This window comes from Triticum dicoccoides, chromosome 2B, assembly GCF_002162155.2.
Source record: "Triticum dicoccoides isolate Atlit2015 ecotype Zavitan chromosome 2B, WEW_v2.0, whole genome shotgun sequence".
Lineage (NCBI taxonomy): Eukaryota > Viridiplantae > Streptophyta > Magnoliopsida > Poales > Poaceae > Triticum > Triticum dicoccoides.
Window position 1 is genome coordinate 172,011,232 of NC_041383.1, and position 21,901 is coordinate 172,033,132.

The window sequence follows — 21,901 nt, forward strand, 5'->3', positions numbered from 1 at the left end:
TAAGTCGCCGAGAAAGAGCCTCAAGGGTCAATGAGTCTTGGGGCTTGCTCGGCGGCCTCCAAAGCTGTAGAAAAAATAGCCTTTTGTATAGGCAGTCATTGAAGTGTATTCTAATCCCCTAGGTGAATTTTGGTAATCTGTGCCAACATATCTTAAGGTGCTAATGATTCATCAAGTATCTTTCATATTAGCTCCCAAATGATGCATCAAAATAAGATGATTGGTGCCCACTCAAAATCCTGTTAAGACAAGTGTTAGCCAAACTAAGGACTTAAATTTTTATTTTAGTGATCCAAGATCATATTGAGTCCATAGATACGACAATGCTATCAAAAAGGATAGAAATTGTTAAGCTGAGTTTCTTTCTCTATGTGTTGAAAGATCGAACTCAAAAGCCCTAAAAATAGCCTTTGGTTTCTCCACTGTATATCTACCACTTTTTGTAGTTTTTAGATATAGTCATTGCAAACGATAGATGAGCTCCCGAACACCTCCATCCGAAACCTCTGGAGCGCTTGTGCACTCCTTTGCACACAGTTCGGATTTTCGAGCGGACTTGCTTGAAATTGCCGAACGACATCCAGTAGTGTGTGCTAAGTGAGTCATTGGTCAGTCAAAGCCTCTAAACGACTTTAAGTTGGACCTTTCGAGCTTTTGAAAGTTTCTGCCTTTAGCGTTATTTGGAGATTACGAACTAAACCTCCGGAGCTTTCTAACTATGTTAAAAAGGTGTGTAAGGGTCATATTTCCGTTTCCGCCAATTTATACTTTCACCTGTCCCATGAATTGATGCAGAGGTCGGGGTCTTCCCCTTTCTCGAAAGAAAAAGAAAACTATCCTATCAGTTCACTGGAAGCAACACTCTTTCAAATCATATTTTCTAATATACTCCCTCCGTCCCGAAATACTTTTGGTCTATGAGTGTACTCCCTCCGTCCCGAAATACTTGTCACCAAAATGAATAAAAGGAGATGTATCTAGATGTATATTAGTTCTAGATACATTCATTTGTATCCATTTTGATGACAAGTATTTTCGGATGGAGGGAGTATATACTTATGTGGGAAAATTAGTAATTAAAAAAAGTCAAATTCTGAACATACTTTTGAAATAAAGTTGACCTTCCATTGTACTTGTAAGAAAAATTCCATACAAAAAAAGTTGTTGACTTCTTCTTGAAAAAACAAAAATTCTGGCTAAAATAGTGTGAATAGCGACCTATAAATAATAGCAAATAAATTTTATTTTTTGCCCAAGTCAACACTGGATTTTTGTTCAAGAAAATTTATATACTAGTGCAAAAGAAAGTCAGGTTTATTTCAGAAAAACTTATAAACTTTTTTCACTTTTTTGTAATTATTATTTTTTCTCATATAGGGTGTATATGCACCAGGAACCAAAGGTATTTCCCAGATCATTCACCGCTATTGTTGGTCCATTCTGCAGCAGCAGTGTAACGTTCATGAAAGGATCCAAAGCACCCTGCAAAAACAAATGATTGGATGTAAAAATAAAAACCAGGATTAGAAAAGTCGCAACCTGCTCTCCAATCTCCATGACAGCTCCTTCGGCAGATGGGAGAAAGAATATCACCAGATACTCACTCCTCACCGCAATCCACACCTAATTTTTTTTTTTTAAAAAAAAAACATCTGCCCCCCTTCTCCTTCTTCCACACTTTGAATCCGCGCTGCGCCTCGCTTCCTCACCCCCACCTTCGCCCATGCATGCGAAGCAGCAGTGCTCCATTACTTCCCAATTACTCCTCTCGCTCCCACCCTCTTCCACCTTCTTCCCTTCAATTGTCATTCTCAGTCCATCACTCGAGCCTAGCACTAGCACTAGCACTAGCATCATTTTCACCAACCTTCTACCCGTGCTCGGTAATCTTCTCCCCGCGTTTCTTGGCTCGCCGCGGAATTTTCATCGCGCCAACCACCGGCGGCACCATACCTTTCTTTTTCTCTCGTCTCACCGTAATCCTGAATTTTCATCACGCCGACACCGACACCGAGCGAGCCATCCACCGTGACCGCCCTCCACTTTCCCAGCGAGCAAATCCAATCTTTGCAACCACATTGTTGCACCCGATCACCCACCCGGATCAACTTCCTCCCCCCTCTCATCTCTTTCCAGCGCTGCCGTGTCCAGCATCTGGCTGTTTGCGCGGGAGAGTCCGATGATCTTTGCGGCCTGATTGCTCCGGGCCCGGCCAGAGATCCACCAATTCGAGAGGAGCAAGAAGCTGCAGAGTGGTGGTGCCTTTGCTCGGGCAGCTCCAGTAAATGTCGGACTCGGAGCTGTCCCGGAGCACGGTGGTGTTCGGGCTCCGCTTGTGGGTGCTCCTCGCCATCGCCGTCGGCGCCGCCTCCGTGCTGCTCCTTGTCCTCCTCTCCGTCCTCTGCTTCCTCGGTTCACGGCGGCGCCGGCCAACCACCCCCGCCCACCACCTCCCCACGTCCGCGCCTCCGAGCAAGGATGCCAGGAAGGTCAACGCGCCCGAGGGCATCCAAGAAGCCCCCTCCCACGCCGCCGCCGCCGCCGCCGCGAAGATGCCGCTGGCGCGGGTGCTCCAGTCCCCCATAACGCCGCCGCCGTCGGTCAAGGAGCAGCGCATGACGTACCCGGAGCAGCCCCCGCAGCACAGCCACCGGAGCAGCGGGATGCCGTCGTCGCAGGGCAGCACCTGCGAGAGCGGGGAAGGCGCGGCCCCGGCGCACCACGCGCCCAAGGCGGCGCCGGAGGTGTCCCGCCTCGGGTGGGGCCACTGGTACACGCTCGAGGAGCTGGAGGCGGCGACGGAGATGTTCGCCGACGAGAACGTGATCGGCGAGGGCGGGTACGGGATCGTGTACCACGGCGTGCTCGAGGACGGCACGCAGGTCGGCGTCAAGAACTTGCTTAACAACAGGTACTTCTAATTACGTTTACTATTCATGGAACTCGCTCTGAAAAATTTACGGTAACTTGACATTGTCATCTCGGATGAAAGCGTTGTCAACGTGGAAAATATCATATTCTGTCACTGTTTGTGAATTGCATTGGCTATGGATCACCCCGAGAACACCCTCACCGATTTGAATTTGAATTTGAATTTGTGGGTGCTCCAAAATGAATAGCCTCTATATGTGCCGGATGCTGCATGAGCTGCAGGTTGGGTTCAGTAATTAGTGTACTGGTTTTCCCTTATATTTCAGGTATGTTCGTAGCCAGTAGCTTCCGTGAGTTTTAATTGAGGTACACTTCATCAATCGCCTGGCTCAGGGTGCTCTACGCCGGAGCTGCCCTCGCCGCTCCGTGCCACCGGCCGGATCGTGCTCTTTAGCTCGCCGGTGAGACACCGAGCAACTTCCGAAGCTCGCCGGCCCTGGAGGCCACACGGCTGGTGGCGCTGCGCGCGGCCGTTGCCCACGTGATCAGTGTCGTCTGCTGGATTGCGTTCATCTTCTGGTCGGCTCTGGTGCCGGTGGCACCACCACGGCTTGTGGACAGGGTACACGTCAGGGAAATCGGCTGGGAGGAGTAAGTGCAGATGACGAGGTGGTGGAAGTGAGAGACGCACCGCAACTGCTCGATGAAATGCCCATGAGAGAGATATGATGACAAGGGCAGGAGAGAGAGAGAGAGAGAGAGAGAGAGAGAGAGAGAGAGAGAGAGAGAGAGAGAGAGAGAGAGAGAGAGAGAGATTGCCAGGTGTGCGATGACCTGTCGAACCCAGTCAGCACAGATACCGCTTTGGCCAGGTCGAGGGACAAAAAATGTCTGGTTTGATAAGTTGAAGTGCAAGTTTCCCGGATTGGGGGTAAAGGGACAAAACATTAACTTGTCGATTAGTTGACGACTAAAAATAGGTTTCTCTTCAATATATATGTTCGAATTTTTAGGACCGGCTTGGATTGGTTAATGTGTGGATTTTTGTTTTCATGACTTGTTAGGGGGCAGGCGGAGAAAGAATTCAAGGTTGAGGTCGAAGCAATTGGCCGTGTTCGGCACAAGAACCTTGTGCGCCTTCTAGGATATTGTGCCAAGGGGAATCAGAGGTATTGTCTCGTATGTGTGTGCGCATTATTCGATTACCTTGCTGAGTTATAGAATCAACAATTGTTGTGGTGATGTAAATGTTGCTCATATGGTTGGTATTCTTAGGATGCTTGTGTACGAGTATGTTGATAACGGCAACTTGGAACAATGGCTCCATGGGGATGTTGGACCTGTAAGCCCCCTTACATGGGAAGATAGGATGAAGATCATACTAGGGACAGCAAAAGGGTGGGTGTTGCTCAGCTTGGATAACTCTTATTATTACTGACGTTTTGCCTAGTCATGTAAACATCTCACACTTTGTAGTGTAGGTTAATGTATTTGCATGAGGGGCTTGAGCCGAAGGTGGTTCACCGGGACGTCAAGGCAAGCAACATCCTTCTTGATAAGCACTGGAATGCTAAGCTCTCAGATTTCGGACTTGCGAAACTCTTAGGCCCAGAGCGAAGTTACGTAACTACACGAGTTATGGGAACTTTCGGGTTAGTTTCTCTGCATTGCCTGCACCTATGGTGATATTGTAATGTGGGATGAATTAGTGGTTACTAATTTGTTGTTGATCATTGCAGGTACGTTGCTCCAGAGTATGCGGGGACTGGGATGTTAAATGAAACAAGCGATGTATATAGTTTTGGGATCCTTGTCATGGAAATAATATCTGGTAGAGTACCAGTGGATTATAACAGGCCACCTGGAGAGGTTAGCTATTGATGTGTCTTTGTATAGCCTTATGAGCTTGTTAATGCACTTTTTACTGGAACTTGTTAGCTGCATTTATTTCTATAATTAAACATTTTCAGGCAAATTTAGTTGATTGGCTAAAGACAATGGTGAGCACCCGAAACTCTGAGGGGGTTGTGGATCCAAAGATGCCCCAGAAGCCTGCCTCTAGAGCAGTGAAGAAAGCTTTGCTCGTGGCGTTGCGATGTGTGGACCCTGATGCTTCCAAGAGGCCAAAGATTGGGCAGATCATTCACATGCTTGAAGTTGAGGATTTTCCCTACAACAGAGATGTAGGTCAATAAAGGCATACATTCCTAATCTGGATTTCCATTTTATCTGGACATTCACGATCGTAAAGACATTGAAACATATGAATAAGAAGACATCATCTTATTGCTAATTTCAGGAACGTCGAGGCGGTAGAGCTCCAACGAAGGCAAGGTTGCCCGGGAAACCGACTAACGGAATAGATGATGGCGAAATTGATAACATTGGGGACCATGACCAACCTTTCAGATGGAAAAATACAATGGCCTAGCCATTTGTTCAGTTACCAAATCATGTGGAACCCCATGTTGTAAATAGGGGCAATACCTGGTGAAGCCGCAAACTGTCATTATTTTAGTGTCAGCCATGGAGAACATCACATCATATGTATATGTCATCAAAGGAACGCGGCAGCGGTAGTAGTAATCCTTGATTATTTACCCAATTGGAGATGTTTTTACATGATAATGTCGTGATCCTTTTAAGTTAACAACAGAATGATTAAGCCCTCAGACGGCCTTTGGTTAAAAACTGGCCAGCGTTTGTGACTTGCACTGACGCCGACACCATTTAAAGAAGCTTCACATTTGAAGAAGTTTGACTTAAGACAATACCAAACCTTCACTTAATTTGGAACTGTGGGGGTACTTGGTACTGGAGATCAAAGAAGAACGACCAAAATGTGAAGCTGGTTGTTCAGTGATGGCGTCTACATCTAATCCGGGTTTCTTTTTCCTTTTGTTGCCTTCTTGTTCGAACATGTGAGGAACTTTGGCCAATGTGGTTAAAAAATGTGATTATTCATGTGCCCGTGTACAAATAACCTTAAGATATTTCTCGTTTGAAGGGCATGATCATTTCTAGAGTTACTTCTAAATTAGTTCATTTCTAGAATTTCATATTTTTGGAGTTTATAAAGTCAGTACACCCACTGTTCTAAATTGATTGGAGTTGTAGATATGTCAGAAGTCAAACTTGTTTAACTTTGACCAACGGTACATGAAAATATCCTGAAATCTACAAATCTAATATAAAAAATACGAAAATATATTTTATAAAGAACCTAATGAAACAAATCTGATTTTGTAGATGTTAATTTTTCTGTAAACTTGATCACATTTAAAGAAGTTTGAATTAAGACAAAACCAAACCTTCAATTAATGTGGAAATGGGGGAGTACTTGGTACTGGAGATAAAAAACGAAGACCGAAATGTGAAGCTAGTTGTTCAGGGATGACATCTACATCTAATCCGGTATTTTCCTTTTGTTGCCTTCTTGTTGGCACATGTGAGGAACTTTGACCAATATGGTTAAGACGTCGATGTACAAAATTAAAAGAAATAGATGGTGCCTGCCTGGCATCCATGTCAGGGCTATAATTCCCAGAACACAAAAGCTCTTTCCAGCTGAAACAAAATGTCAGCTGATATGTCGTGACCGAGACTGGAGCTTTTCTTAATGCAGCACGCATGAAGCATTGCACATGCAGTCTAGAATCATCGTTTGACAAACCTGCAAACTGCCAACAGCAACATGTTCAGATGTTGAAGCTTAAGAAAGAATATGAAACCAATGATGCAGAGAGCCTAGCCAGCACGATGAGTACAGCTTGGCCAAGATGCAAACGAGAGAGGGAGAGAGAGATGCAATGCTACAGTGAATACAACAATAAGAATGAAAAAGATCTTCTTCCACTATGTTGCACAAGCTGTACATCTGTACCGACTTTTTGTTACAAGTTTTCTTTTGCAGAAAGGATCAAATCTATTGTAAAAGTTCATCGGAAGTACAACTCAAACATAATAAAAATTACATCGAGATTCTGAGACCACCGAACGATCACTACTGCCGTCAGAACGAGCCGCCGATGAGCCGCTATCCTACCTGAGCCGACTTGACCTTCTCGATGACAACCGGAAAGTCTTCGTGCACGTGCCCCTAAGGTCCAGCACCCTGGAGCCGTAGTCGTCGTCGATGAAACCTTGCATAGATCTAAATCACCTAACATCAAATCTCGCCACATGATGAGAAACCCTAACCTCGCCGTCCTAAGGACTCGGCGGGAATCTATGCTGAAGCTTCGTTGACTACGTCCAAACGGATGAACTCGAGGAGGATCGAAACCCGAAAGACAAACTCAAAGAAGAAGCGCGCCGAGCGCCGCACCTGCGAGGACTAAAAAAACTAACCTAAACTACTAACTGGAACTAAGGCAGCGAGATTGCCCTACCGGCCACCGACGTGGCAAGCAGAGGGGAGGCAAATCCACGGGCTCGCCGGTGAAGTTTGGAGGGGAAGTTTGCCCTAGCCACCTACGGTAGGGGAGGAAATAAGAGGAAGTCACGTTTATGCGCAAAGAAATACTTTTCTGTTACAAGATTATGTCGAGAGTGCAAGAAACTTTAAGATTGTATTTAATCTGTTTGAGAGACTCTCTTGACTAGATTTTTGTTTAAAAAATGTTTTCGTTCCACTTTATAGATAAAGCACCAACCATGTTCGTACACCTTTTTTTAATACTTTTTTCGATCCTCTTTATAGATAAAGCACCCACCACTAGGAAATACCTTATAATAGATGCTTAGCAGTAGTGAGGGGAGGGGTATAAAACCCTCACTACTACTAAGTTAATAGTAGTAGCGCGGGCTACAAACTCGCGCTGCTACTAAGTGGTCTCCTCGGGACATGCCATAGTAGTAGCAAGTGGTATAAGACCCTCGCTACTACTAAGTTAGTAGTAGTAACACAGGCTATAAACCCACGCTGCTACTAAGTGGTCTTCACCGTGCCCCCCCCCCGGGACAGGTCATAGTAGTAGCGAGGGGTATAAACCCCGCGCTGCTACTAAGTATAGGGTTTTTTTAACAGCCCTAAAATCCCCATCTCCTCCCACGAGTCCCTTCTCTCTCCTGCCCCTCTCTCCCCTCTCTCCATATGCTCTCCCATGCCGCTCCTGCCCATGCGCGCCTCCTCCTCCATGGCGCCCAACGAGGCTGCCGCCTCGCACTGCTGGCCTCCAGGAGCTCGCCGGTCCTCCCCCATGCCTCCATTCCACCATACCGGAGCACCTCACCACCGACAACTAGCCCCGGTGCCCCATCCATCTCCTTCCTCTCCCTCATTTCTCCTTTTTCCCTCTCCCCTCTGGTTTGACTCACCCTCCCATCTCCATCCCCGTGTAGGTCTTCACCATAGACGACCAGGAGCTCTTTGCCTTGGCCGCGAAGAGGAGTCCCACACTGCCACCTTACTCTGCCCTTGATCCGGTCCTCTCCATCGACGTTGCCAGATCTGGCCTGCCACTGCCTATCCGTGCCTTCGGCGACCTCTGTCATCGCTGGATCGAACCATTGCCGCCATTGACAGCACGCATGGGATCGAGAATTCTTTTGTTTTTGAAATTAATAGTAGTAGCGTGGGTCACAGCCACGCGCTACAGATAATGAGTAGTAGCGCGGGTGGCACCCGCGCTACTACTACCAGTTAGTTGTAGCGAGCTAGTAGTAGCACGGGCACCTAACCCGCGCTACTAGTAGGCTTTTCCCTAGTAGTGACCAACCATGTCCGTACACCAAGTTAGCCAAGTACAGAAAAAAAACATTATCTTTAAAATAATATCAAGTTCAATAATATCAGTAATAACAAATTTGATTCAACAATATCAATAATATCAGTTTCAACAGAGAATTTGTAAGCATTATCTTTAAAAATATATGGTAGAAGCGCACAATTTATTATCAGGGATAAAAGTTTCCCATAAAGCTCTCCTTCTAAATAGGCCAATTCTAGCATCAAGATCACTATTAATTTCACAATTTACAGAAGCTATAACGAAGTTTAATCCTACACAATGGGTGTACGTGGAGTGTTTGATTCCCTAAGTTGTGAAATCGATGCATTAGCAGCAGCATCAAGTTCATTTGCTCTATAAATTTGTCTATCAAGATATTATCCAAAGAAGGCATATAAGCAATATCAAGTATAAGATCATCGGTAACATGTGACATGTTGGACTGCGTATCAGGTGCACGTAGATGTGCGGGTGGTGCGACTAGTTGATTTAAAACTGATGAAGAATCAAGAACATGTTCTGGTTTCCGGAGGCACAATTTTTACCTTCAAGTAATGAGTTGTTCCCATGATGGAAAATAAATTCAGTAAACAAGTAATTCCCAGGTTGGCTTATACATAGATCTATGCTCCCTGACAACAATGCCAGAGAAGTGCTTGATATCCCCCAAGTGCAAAGGATAACATTATTCTTCATTAAGAAGCATTACAACCCTAAATTATATTCGACATGGTGGGAGCGAGAGAACACTTACAGGTATTAGCGGTTGAGTTGTCAATTCAACAATCATTCGGAAACAATATCTGATCATGAATTTATTAGTATACAATCCCTGAAGTAATTGTGATTGTTGCATGTTTTACACAAGTAAATGAAAGCAGCAAATACCCACCACTTGAGTATCAAGTATCTTAAAGAGAAAACCATTATATGAACAAATGGGCATATGGTTGGATAATGGGAGGTTGCGTGTATACAATGTAAAAAAACTGTTTCGTACCGTTAAAAAAATGTACGTGACATTTTATGGAAACATTCTCACGTTGTTTAAAGAAAATGTCATGACATTTAAAAAAATACAATGTAAAAAATGTTTGTGTTGGTAAAAAAGTATATTTCCACTATAAAAATGTATGTGACATCTTAAAGAAATAATCACATGTTTGCAAAAAAAATGTGAGTGAACTTTTTCCAAAATGTTTATACAATGCAAAAAATGTTTGCATGGTTTGGAAAAATGTTGATTGCCATTAAAAATTGTACAACGTGTATTAGGAAAAATTGGTACCATGAATTCAAAAAAGTTTTCAAAACATGTATTTTTAAAAGTGTACATCATGTATTTGAAAAATGTCCAATGTGTATCATAAAAAATGTTTCGTGGGTGCTCTAAAAATGTATATTATGTACTGAGAAATAAGTAGACATGTGTTAAAAAATGATAAAAACCTTAAAAGAAACAAAAAAAGAAAAAAATCAAAGTAAACAAGAAAACCAAGAAAGAAAAAAAAGAAAATCCAAAGTATATACAATGAAAAAAAGAAAACCAAAAACCTATGAGAAAACAAAGAAAACCAAAGCAAAATGAAGAGAAAACCCATAAGAAAACCGATGAAAACCAAAGAAAATAAATAAAAGAAAGCAAAAAACATAGAAAACTGGACCTACAAACCTACAACGCACATCGAACAATCTGTACTGCTGGGCCGGCCCAATAGACGTCGCCCATGGGCGATTTCTATTAGGAATCGATAGAGACGACATATAGCCTTGAAGGTAATAAACCACTCGGGGAACTAGGAAAACCAACGACAACAACGAAGACGCCAACAAAGGGGAGCTCCGAGCGGCAGATTGTCGAAAAAACGCACAGGCTAGTACTTTAGCAATGTAAGGTAGAGCGAGCGAGGCTTTAAGCGAAGCAAAAAAGAAAAAGATCGCAGCCCCGACGGATCGAACCTACAACTTCTGGCTAAAGACGACGACTTGCCTGCCAGTTGAACTTGTGCACATAGAGCAACGGAAAGCCTTAATGATCAACTAAAAGGTAGATCCGATTTTTTTGAAAGTTCGGAGGCAAAACATTTTTTTTAACAATAACATGAATGTTGCATGAAACGCGAACACTTTTCATATTCGTGAACAATTTTTTTAGAAAAATCAAAACATTTTGAGAACACGATCATTTTTCTAAAATCAAAACAATTTTTGTGGACAAGAACATTTTTTTTAAATCACGATTTTTTCGAAAACGTGAATATTTTTGTAATCAAGAAAACAATTCAGAGCGCAAACATTCTTTTCAAAACAGGGACATTTTTTGAAAATTCAAAACAAAATTTGGAAACACGAACAAATTTTTGGAACGCGAACATTTTTTGGAAACCCTGAACAAAAAAAAATGCAAACAATTTTTGAAACTACCGAACAAAATTTGAGACACGACCAGTTTTTTTAAAAATGAACATTTTTAAAAAGTTATGAACATTTTAAAATTTCAAAACAAATTTTTTTTTGAACGCTAATATTTTTTGGAAATCTAGAACAAAATTTGAAAACACGAACAGAAATTAGAAATAAAAAATCAAAACTGCCAAATTTTTATTTGAAACATGAACAAATTTTGAAGAATGGGTAACATTTTTTAAATTTCCGAACATCCGTTGATAGTCAAACTTGAAAAATAGAAATAACCAATTAGAGAAAATAAAAAAGGAAAGAAAAGGAAATAAAAAATGAAAAATCGAAAAATGAAATAAACTAAAAGGAACAAAGATAAATTGACCAAAAAGAAAAAGGAAGTTAAAAACCGGTTCCGGAACCTTCTAGAAGGTTCTCAAAACCAGAAAGAAACGGCTAGGTCCCAAAACCGAAAAACATTGCAACACGTTAACAGGCTGGCCATATCACCCGCTCGGTCGCCAGCTCGCAGAAAAGTTGAGTCCAAGAAGAGTGTCCGAATTTCGAAGCCCAACAGCATGGATATATTCCGCGAAATCACTAATTAAGGAGTACTCCTTGCGGAGATCACTCCAACTCCCCCAGGTTGCGACAAGTGGCGCGCTGCATGTGCGCCACTTGTTGCAACCAGGGAGTTTTCCCTTTTTTCGTAGATCCATTTATTCAAAACGTTTTATCTCTTAAACCGTGCGTCCAAATCTTGAACTGCTTTCATCATTGGATTCCTCGCGTAGAGATCTTCAAAACTAGATCCCATGTTGATAGGTTTTGACGAACTTTTTTTTCACAGAAAAACCGGACGAAAAAATCGGGTATTTTCCCTTTTCGAAAGAGGCACGCCCGTGCCTCTGACGAAATCACAACCGTGTCTCTCGCGAAAAAAAAACGGAAAACGCGTTTTTTTCCTTCCGAAAGAGGCACGCTCGTGCCTCTCGCGAAAGCACAACCGTGCCTCTTGCGGAAGCAAAACCGTGCCTCTCGCGAAATAAAAAAACAGAAAACACGTTTTTTCCCCTTTCAAAAGAGGCACGCCCGTGCCTCTCGCGAAAGCACAACCATGCCTCTCGCGGAAGAAAAAAAACAAAAAAAAACATTTTTTTACTTTCCGAAAGAGGCACGCCCGTGCCTCTCGCGAAAACACAACCGTGCCTCTCGCGGAAGCAAAACCGTGCCTCTCGCGAAAGAAAAAAAAACAGAAAACACGTTTTTTTTCCCGTTTCCAAGAGGCACGGTGCCTCTCGCGAAAGCACAACCGTGCATCTCGCGAAAACAAAACCGTGACTCTCGCGAAAAAAAATGTATTTTTTGCGCAAAAAAATTATTTTTTTTCGAAAAAAAATTTGGTTGAAAAGTTAGGGAAGACCGGTAGAAAACCAAAACGTCAAAACCCCCCGGAAAAAACCGTTTAAAAAGCCGAAAACCCGTGCGTAAAAATAAAAAAAATCCGAAGGGAGCGCCCAGAGTGCGACATGTGACGAATGGCTGTGAGCGCGCCAAGTGGCGCTGATCGTTGCGAGGCTCCCGAAGGAGCTCTCGTTAATTAGTTGCTCCCTAAATTCCGGGCCGTATTTTTGCATTAGTTTTGGGCCACCAAAGCAGGCCCTTAGACATCCTCTCCTGGCCTCATGTTCCAAGCCCACGTCTCTTCACCAAGAGAAAAAAAAAGGCTCCAAGCCGCCCCAATGCGGCTCTAAAAACCTCCTCTTCTGTACCCTAGAGCTGCCGCCGCGCCGTAGCTTACCGTGACCGCCGACGCCTCAACCCCCCAACCCTCAACCGGCCAACCCCTCCGCCTCTCGCTCGCGGGCGCCGCCGCCATCGCCGTTGCCGCTCAAGCTCGTCGCCTCCCTGCTATCCCAACGCCGCCCGCAATTTTTGCCGTTGGTCTCTGAGGTATGAGCTCGTGTCATCCATGGTTAGTTAAACCCCACTGACCTCGAGAAATGTAGGGTGTGCGGGCGCACACCCGCGCGCCATCTAGATCCGCTCCTGCCCCTGCTTAGCTTATCTTGCTGGAATTGATTCATTTCGCTTTTATGTTCCCAGTCCGTTTGTTCTGGCAATTTTCTGTGTATTTTTATAAATACTTGATGTGGTGAAGTAGTAATTTCTGTATATGCCCGGGGGAATTGAATTGAGAACTGTCTGAGACACTCCACGCATAGGAAAGCATCCACCGTTCACTGTTGGGATATAATCTGTTTTTGGCACTGTGATTGTTTAGAGTTTTAGTCTTGTTCTTACTGGTACCGTGGTATTGTGAATCTTGCAACTTGGCTATCGTTTGCCAAATCCTCAGCATTCTTGACATGTTAAGCGGTAACTGCTCCTAGTAATGTTTCCTTTCCTCTTAAGGGGTGCAATTAAAATGTTTCTGATGTTATCCTGCTGCAATTGACTCATGTTCCTGATCTGACAAGGTAGGTTGTATCGAAGAAATGGAAGAGGTGGAGAATTCCAGCAAGCGTAAAGCACCCGAGCTGAGCTCGGAGGACAATTCCTCCGCTGCTGTTCTGGACGAGCAGCAGTCGCTGCCTGGCTCGACTGCCAAGCGTCCGAACCTCGCCCGGTCGTGCATCCATGAGGTCGCTGTCCCCAATGGCTACGATTTGTCCAAGGATGAGGCCGTACATGGGACCCTTTCAAACCCTGCGTTTAATGGGGAGATGGCCAAGACATACCCGTTTCAGCTCGACCCCTTCCAGAGCATCTCCATTGCGTGCCTGGAGCGGAACGAATCTGTCTTGGTCTCGGCTCACACCTCTGCGGGGAAGACGGCCATCGCTGAGTACGCCATTGCAATGTCGTTCAGAGACAAGCAGAGGGTGATATACACCTCTCCGTTGAAGGCTCTTAGTAATCAGAAGTACAGGGAGCTTAGTCAGGAGTTCTCTGATGTTGGATTGATGACTGGTGATGTTACGCTTCAGCCAAATGCTACTTGCCTGGTCATGACAACAGAAATCCTGAGGGCGATGCTTTATAGGGGCTCCGAGGTGATCAAGGAAGTTGGTTGGGTTATATTTGATGAGATCCACTACATGAAGGATCGTGAGAGAGGCGTTGTGTGGGAAGAGAGTATAGTTTTCCTGCCCCCTGCCATCAAGATGGTCTTTCTTTCTGCTACCATGTCAAATGCAACCGAGTTCGCTGAGTGGATATGCAATCTGCACAAGCAGCCTTGTCATGTGGTGTACACAGACTTCAGGCCAACACCGCTACAGCACTATGTGTTCCCAATAGGTGGGTCTGGTCTCTACCTTGTAGTGGATGAAAATGGTCAGTTCAGGGAGGATAATTTTCTAAAGCTGCAAGACACATTTGCAAAGCAACCTAGTCAACCAGATGGGAGGAAGGGCGGTGGGCCTAAAGCCAGTGGCCGAATCGCAAAAGGTGGAAATGCTTCTGGAACATCTGACATATACAGAATTGTCAAGGTAGGCAGTCACTGACATACTGTATGCAAGATAATTTCTGGACTTATTGTGCTTTCTAAATTTATCAACAATAGATGGTTACACTTTCTTCAGCTTGCATGGATATTTTGTAATTCACCACTCACTGGGTTAGGAAACTAGGCCGCAGTTCACGTCTCACTTTTCAGTATTCACTGTTTAGTTGTTGATGTTTTATACCTAGTTTAATTCTTTCCAATCATATCCTCGCTAATTTCGATTGAATTACAATTCTGCAGATGATTATGGACCGCAAGTTTCAACCAGTCATAATTTTCAGCTTTAGTAGAAGAGAATGTGAGCATCATGCCATGTCAATGTCAAAACTTGATTTCAACACTCAGGAAGAAAAGGATAACATTGAGCAGGTTTTCCGTAGTGCTATTTTCTGTTTAAGTGAGGAAGATAGAGGGTTACCTGCTATAGAGTTGATGTTGCCTCTTCTTAAACGAGGTATTGCAGTACACCATTCTGGACTGCTTCCATTAATTAAAGAGCTGGTGGAATTGCTCTTCCAAGAAGGTCTTGTTAAAGCTCTTTTTGCTACTGAGACGGTGTGCCCTTTAACCCTGATTACCCGCTTGGCCTTGTACTTATTTTGTCCCTTTACGTGTAGTATAATTGGGAATTACATTCCTCAAATGGGCTTCTATTTTTTGTTTTAGAACTACGGAAAGTCAGAGAACTATTGTCTTATACTTTCTGGAATGCATATTACACTCTTTAGGGGAACCATTTGATTGATAATGATTGTTATTTCCTCAGTTTGCCATGGGCCTGAACATGCCTGCAAAAACAGTTGTCTTCACATCTGTCAAGAAATGGGACGGTGATAGTAACCGCTATATTGCTTCTGGAGAATATATACAGGTAAATATTTTGTATATGAAGAGAAGTCAGGCATATGGATAGATTTATTAGGTCGATTGAATTTTGTACAAGCCCTTCTTACTATAATTTTGTATGCATTTGTAGATGAGTGGAAGAGCTGGTCGACGTGGCATGGATGCACGTGGTATTTGTGTTATAATGATTGATGAGAAGGTAAGGCTGTGCAGTCTTCTGTTGCAACTATCTTTGTTTTATTTAATAAGTTTTATAAAGCACTATGATCATGCAAGAAGCTTTGCTTTCTCTTTGTTGACTGAACAAGCCTAATGGTCTCTTCATTTAATACAATGATTTGATCAAATGCATCCCTATACAGATCCTGCAGTTGTCTTTTTGGGTTGAATAAGCATAATGAAATGTGACAACTGATAACTGCTTTATTTTTGTCTGATGCAAATGGTTTCTATTTCACTTCTAGTCATGGTTCTCATTGCAATAGATTTTTATCAGTTTTGGTATTTAAAGTTTTAACTATAACACTGCGTTTGGATGTCTGCATTGACCCATATGAATTGGATTTGGTATTAGCTAGGTATCAATTCAGCTGTTTGGATGCGCACTGAAACGTCCAGACTGAAACGAGTCCAATACAGACTGAAATCGCTCTCACCCGCACAGCCCTCCCTCAATACAGAGCTCCCTGCCTCCGATTTCGGTTGAATCGGCAACTCCCGCAAAAGAAAACGATTGGAGACAGAAGCCCCGCGAGAGACCTGGCTCCATCCCCCGCGCGACCAAAAGCTTCAGGAGGCGTCGGCGGCCGGCGGCCGGCGGCGCGGATATGCATCCCGACTCCCGGGCCCTCCTCCTCTCTCCGGCGGCGGCTCACCTTCAAGCTCCCTCGGCAGCCGCCCCTTTCCCTCCTCCTGCAGCGTTCCTCCTCTCTATCCCTGACCTGGACAGCCGCCGTCGGATCTCTCTGGCCGGCGGAGGCCTTCCATCTTGCCCATCTCCGGCCACGGCAGGCCATTTCATCCCATGCCTGCAGCGGCCCTAACGTGCCTCCCCGTCTATTCTGGCCGCCAGAACCTATCTCCTCGTCCATCTTCTCCTTCTCCTTCCTTGGATCCCCTTCTTCCCCTTCCCTGTCTCGTAGGTCCAGTGGCCTCAAAACAGCATCGCTATCCACAAACGAGCCAGATGTATCGGAACCAAGCTCCTGGAGGCAGACGTTACCCTGCTCCCTCGGTGGTACAGCTCTCCGGCGTGCTCAGGATCGAGCCGCAGCTGACACCGCATTTTACACGGAGCGACAGTGAGCCTACAGGAGCGCCTGCCGGTGCGACGCCGACGCGGGCCGGTTGCATGCGCGCGTCAAGGCCTTCACCAGCGATGGGTAGCAAGCTGGACTCTACTGGCGTGTTTCCGTATGAGTTAGCATCAATCAAGGCGAGCAAAGGGACCGTGAACCAGCTCACCTGTAACCTCTAGCCATGGAGTTTCCAAACAGCATTTTGCGATTGTATAATGTCACAGTGGTTTCCATCCGGGGCTGGTAATATACAGCCGGAAAATGATGACGTTTGTAAAAAAAATCTAGCCGTATGGTGCCGTCATGCATTTCTGGAACATTATTTAATTTGTATTGCTATATAATCATTCCATTATAGTCACGAACTTTACAAATTTTGATTTGATGCATTTGGAACAAAACACTATCTACTTCCATAGTTTGCCATCCAAACATGATTTGGTGTTGAAATTTCACTGAGTTTCCATGAGCTAATTCAATGGGCATCCAAACAAGCGAATTCGTATTCGTGTAAATTACAGTTTCCTCACTGAATTGGAATTGAAACCAATTCAATACGGAGGCCTCCAATACAAACATCCAAACACAGGGTAACAGTTTCATCGTTATTCCTATGCAGTGACATGCAGGACTACCTGATGTCACTATCAGTTAAGATGTGTTTTAAGACTTTACATTTGAAAGATATATGACCTGTACCAACCTCTCACCTCTGAGTAGTTGTGTTGAGTCTCATTTTGTGCTGTTGAAGTCGTGCACCCAAGAGATGGCGTTCCATGTTCATATTTGAATTTAATTCTCATATCGATATTCACTTAGCTTGCAGTTGCAGTAGTTATGCATTTAATTTGTTCTGACTTCTTAGTAGTTGTGTTAACATTCACTTTGCGCTATTGGAGCTGTCCTTCAAGACACTTATTTCATTCCATATTCATGCTTGAATTGCCTTCCATATCAAGACACTATATCAAGATTTGTTTTGTAAGCCGTGGTTCTTATGCAACTTAAATACACTGAGCTTTTGTGGTGTGCTCATGTGCTTCCTTTAGTCTGACTTTTGCTTGGTCTTAATATGAGTTAAATTTACAGATGGAAATGAGTGTTATCAAGGACATGGTGTTAGGTAAACCAGCGCCTCTCATCAGTACTTTTCGACTGAGCTACTACACTATTCTGAATTTACTGAGTCGTGCGGAGGGCCAATTTACTGCTGAACATGTGATCCGGAATTCATTCCACCAGTTTCAGTATGAAAAGGTTTGTCTCAGGACCTCTTATAGATGCCTCTCCTGACATTTCCTTGGCAATGTCAAATATTAGCTTCCCTTGCTCTTCAGGCATTACCTGAAGTCATTCAGAAGATTACAAAGTTGGAAAATGAAGCTACATTGCTGGACTCTTCTGGAGAGGTATGCTATTTTAATTATAATAATGCATAACTGTTCTTCTGCTTGACTAACGTCTTAACACTTCTCTGTACAGAATGATCTTGCCGAGTATCACAAGTTAGGGCTTGATATATCTGAACTTGAAAAGAAAATCATGTCTGAGATGATTAGACCAGAGAGAGCTTTGTTATATTTGGTCCCTGGAAGGCTGGTACGCAACTCTATTTCTCATAGATTCTGTTCTTTCTTGAGGATGAGACATACATGTTCATTAATGCTTGATATATTTGAACTTGACAGCACTACAGCAGGAATGCTGTATCTAGTTATGTTCACCATTTTATTTTATTTGTTGAACTGCTGCTTTGTTTTGACTTGTGATGTTGGTTTTATAAAATTTGCACAAATTCCCTTGCACTCAGCAATTTTTGCTTCATGGCAGGTTAAAGTCAGAGATGGCTCAACAGACTGGGGGTGGGGTGTGGTCGTAAATGTTGTGAAGAAACCTCCAGCATCTAGTACTCTCCCCCCTGCATTAAGTGCACCTCGCAATAACTATATAGTGGATACCTTGCTTCATTGTTCTTCAAGTTCAAGTGAGAATGGAGCCAATGGACCACGTTCAAAGCCATGCCCACCTCGCCAAGGGGAGAAGGGAGAAATGCATGTGGTAAGTTGAAGCACATGATTAAGGGTTTTAATTGGTGGCATATCTTTTCAGTTCACTGGACTAACGTTATGATGGTCATCTAAGTATACCCCAAAACTATTTTTGACTAATGCTGAGGTTTATGCAGGTGCCTGTACCATTACCTTTATTATCTGGTCTAAGCAGTGTTAGAATCAGCATTCCAACTGATCTACGACCACCTGAAGCGAGACAAAACATACTCTTTGCAGTTCAAGAACTAGGAAAACGTTACCCCCAAGGGCTTCCAAAGCTACATCCAATTACGGTGAAAATTCTTCTTACATGATGCCGCTTTTTAATCTTATTAATGTTTCACTGCAAGTGACATTTCTGTCTAGAGAGCGGAAATTCCGGAAAAAGAAACACTGCAAAATATCTCATCAGGATTTAGATGGGCATTTTTTTGGCACTTAGCATGCCACTCACCCACACATGATACACAGGCAGAGAACACAGATGCAATAGCTCAAATAACAATATCCTTTGATGTCCTCTTGTGCTCTACCTTCTGTTGTCCTTTTTTTTTCTGTCGTATTTAGCTGGTCCAGTTCCTGGGAGCATATTTTCTTATCATCTGGCATTGTAAAGTGATCTCTTTGATATTCTGATATAATCTGATACAATTAATAGGACATGGGTATTGAAGAACCTGAATTAGTTGACTTGGTTCATAAACTTGATGGTCTCGAGCAGAAATTATGTTCTCATCCACTTAATAAGGTATGCCTTGTCATCACCTTTCAATTAAGAAATGTCCAGTCCTTTTGTACTGTGACCCGCTTATTTTTTGCTATTTTTGTGTCTTAGTCTGATCAAAGTGAGCAGCAACTGTCATGGTACCAAAGAAAGGCTGAACTGAATCATGAAATTCAACAACTAAAGTCAAAGATGCGGGATTCACAGGTTGGTTAATTCTTTGTATACTTGATCGTTCGTACAGAGCTAAATGTGTTCTTACGTTTTTCTCCATTCAGCTGCAAAAATTTAGGGATGAACTAAAGAACCGGTCTCGCGTTCTAAAGATGCTTGGTCACATTGACACGGATGGTGTTCTCCAGCTAAAGGGACGTGCTGCCTGTTTAATAGACACTGGGGATGAGCTGCTTATCACTGAACTTATGTTCAACGGTACCTGCTTAATACGATACCATGTTCAGTTTCTTTTTTGTACTTTATATTCAGGATTGCATTAATATGCTGTACGTGACTAGGTACATTTAATGAACTTGATCACCATCAAGTTGCTTCTGTTGTTAGCTGCTTTGTACCGTGTGAGAAGTCAAGTGAGCAAATACGCCTGAGAAATGAGCTTTCTAAGCCAATGATGCAACTCTCGGAGGCTGCAAGAAAAATAGCTGAGGTGCATACTTGTTGTATCACCACTATTTACTATCTCACTAGTCCTTGTACTTGTAGTGGGATCTCTGATTTCTCATTCTTGTTTTAGGTACAACGAGAATGCAAATTGGACGTAAATGTGGAGGAATACGTTGAATCAACTTGTAAACCCTATCTGATGGATGTCATATACTGCTGGTCAAAGGTTGGTCAGACTATGCATGTGCAGTTTGTGATGCCATACATTTTTCGTCTTTTCGGAAATTTCCATCCATTGATGAAATCTTATTTCCAATTGTGATATTTGATCATTATCATGCCTAATCACCCCATCAGATGCAATGTTACTCTACATGGTTAATTCTGTTGCAATTTCTTTAGCTCTATATCGATTCCTGATTATCATGTTCACACAGGGCGCGACCTTTGGAGAGGTGATAGAAATGACTGACATTTTTGAAGGAAGCATCATACGGCTAGTTAGGAGGCTGGATGAATTTCTAAATCAGGTACGTGTTGCGTATGCTACGCCCTATCAGTACCTGCTCTCTCCATTCGCAGATACATGTCATTTGGGATATTGATATGGTCTCCAACATACATCTATGACTGTTACTTTATACATGTATATGCTTGTAAAAAATATGGAAATTTTCATTTTGTGAAGTTATTTTTCATGAAAAATCTAAAAGTATTATTTTCCCTACCAATGTGAATATTTATAATTATTTTAACAGTCAAAGCTATACAGTTTGACTGCATGCTTTGTAAGACGACACATACTCTATTTAGGAAAGGAAGCAGTAAATCACTTGGACAATCGGAATGTCTGGCATTGAATGTCCTGTTTGGATCAATGTGCAAGTAAATCAAATTGTCTGCCTTTGAATATCCCCTTCGGATCAATGTGCATCCGTGTCGAGGAAGTTTACTTTCACTGTGACACGGCCGAATATGACGTACAAGTTGAAGTCTAGGCGAAATCATTGCATGGCTCAATTACTCACAAAAAAAGCTAAACCAACTTCAATTGTCGTACTGCCTGATTTCATAGCTTGCTTGGCGTAGCAAGTAGCTGGCATTTATTCGGATGTAGAGGTTGACTTGTGCTGCCTCTGTACAAAGAAATGTAGCTACATGCCTATGTTGCTTCTGTAGAGATTGACTATGTTTCCCTAGTTCTTGTTATGTCACGTAGTAATTGTGACTGACATCCACTTTCTTCTATGCCCTTTTCTGCATGCCTACCACTTCATTTTCCTGCTCCCAAGTCTGTACACAGTCAATAGAGGTAGACGTTTATTGTTTTACTTCTCGAACCAACTGACCATGTGAATCTGTTTATACCAGCTAAAAGCTGCTGCTGAAGCCGTTGGGGAGGTAAACCTTGAGAAGAAGTTTGGGTTGGCGAGCGAAAGCTTGCGTCGGGGTATCATGTTTGCCAACTCATTGTACCTGTGATCTGTGGAGCTCCAGCAGTTGTACCATACGGGGTATATGTTAGCAGAGCAAATGTAGCAGTCTTATATTTTGTCTTTGACATGGCATTGGGATGTAGCCCTCATATGTTGCAGCGTAGGATGGAGATGTAACCTTCAACTTTAGTAAACCCTTAGGCCGCAACTGTTTCATCAGAAGATTAGAAGCAATCTGCTATACATCAACATTTTTTTGTAAGTGGTCCGATGTCTGAAATGGCACAAAATAGTATTATACCTGTCTCGTTTTTCCCATTACTATGTGTGATGATGTGGTTATCAGGTTTTGGATGCGTTTTCATCAAGCTACTCTTTACATTTCCACGGCCTGTGTTATGGAGTCTA

At 43.3% G+C, this 21,901-nt stretch overlaps 2 protein-coding genes across 3 annotated transcripts; both read left to right on the plus strand.

The window, feature by feature from the left end:
* Positions 1-1,683: 1,683 nt before the first annotated feature.
* LOC119362855 (probable serine/threonine-protein kinase At1g01540) lies at positions 1,684-5,493 on the plus strand. The gene is made up of 7 exons (XM_037628124.1): positions 1,684-2,911; positions 3,936-4,040; positions 4,147-4,269; positions 4,353-4,523; positions 4,611-4,740; positions 4,842-5,054; positions 5,171-5,493. Exons 1-7 carry the CDS (start codon positions 2,286-2,288, stop codon positions 5,300-5,302), a joined length of 1,500 nt encoding a protein of 499 aa, XP_037484021.1. The 5' UTR covers positions 1,684-2,285; the 3' UTR covers positions 5,303-5,493.
* A 7,273-nt stretch (positions 5,494-12,766) lies between these two features.
* Positions 12,767-21,814, plus strand: LOC119362856 (DExH-box ATP-dependent RNA helicase DExH10-like). 2 transcript variants are annotated; one of them, XM_037628127.1, is made up of 17 exons: positions 12,767-12,956; positions 13,484-14,500; positions 14,758-15,072; positions 15,284-15,388; positions 15,494-15,562; positions 17,751-17,918; positions 17,999-18,070; positions 18,144-18,260; positions 18,492-18,719; positions 18,847-19,005; positions 19,371-19,460; positions 19,548-19,643; positions 19,715-19,868; positions 19,952-20,100; positions 20,188-20,283; positions 20,495-20,587; positions 21,429-21,814. In XM_037628127.1, exons 2-17 carry the CDS (start codon positions 13,502-13,504, stop codon positions 21,537-21,539), a joined length of 3,021 nt encoding a protein of 1,006 aa, XP_037484024.1. In that variant the 5' UTR covers positions 12,767-12,956; positions 13,484-13,501; the 3' UTR covers positions 21,540-21,814. The 2 variants fall into 2 exon arrangements, with proteins under 2 accessions (XP_037484024.1, XP_037484022.1); XM_037628125.1 differs by having other exon boundaries at positions 13,488-14,500.
* Positions 21,815-21,901: the final 87 nt, after the last annotated feature.

Bases quoted from the DNA above. Each gene is read 5' to 3' on its own strand.
- LOC119362855 (XM_037628124.1), top strand. From the start codon at position 2,286: ATGTCGGACTCGGAGCTGTCCCGGAGCACGGTGGTGTTCGGGCTCCGC. The intron at 4,041-4,146 runs GTATTGTCTCGT...TGGTATTCTTAG, and splicing joins TGTGCCAAGGGGAATCAGAG to GATGCTTGTGTACGAGTATG. The intron at 5,055-5,170 runs GTAGGTCAATAA...TGCTAATTTCAG, and splicing joins ATTTTCCCTACAACAGAGAT to GAACGTCGAGGCGGTAGAGC.
- LOC119362856 (XM_037628127.1), top strand. From the start codon at position 13,502: ATGGAAGAGGTGGAGAATTCCAGCAAGCGTAAAGCACCCGAGCTGAGC. The intron at 14,501-14,757 runs GTAGGCAGTCAC...ACAATTCTGCAG, and splicing joins ACATATACAGAATTGTCAAG to ATGATTATGGACCGCAAGTT. The intron at 19,644-19,714 runs GTTGGTTAATTC...TTCTCCATTCAG, and splicing joins CAAAGATGCGGGATTCACAG to CTGCAAAAATTTAGGGATGA.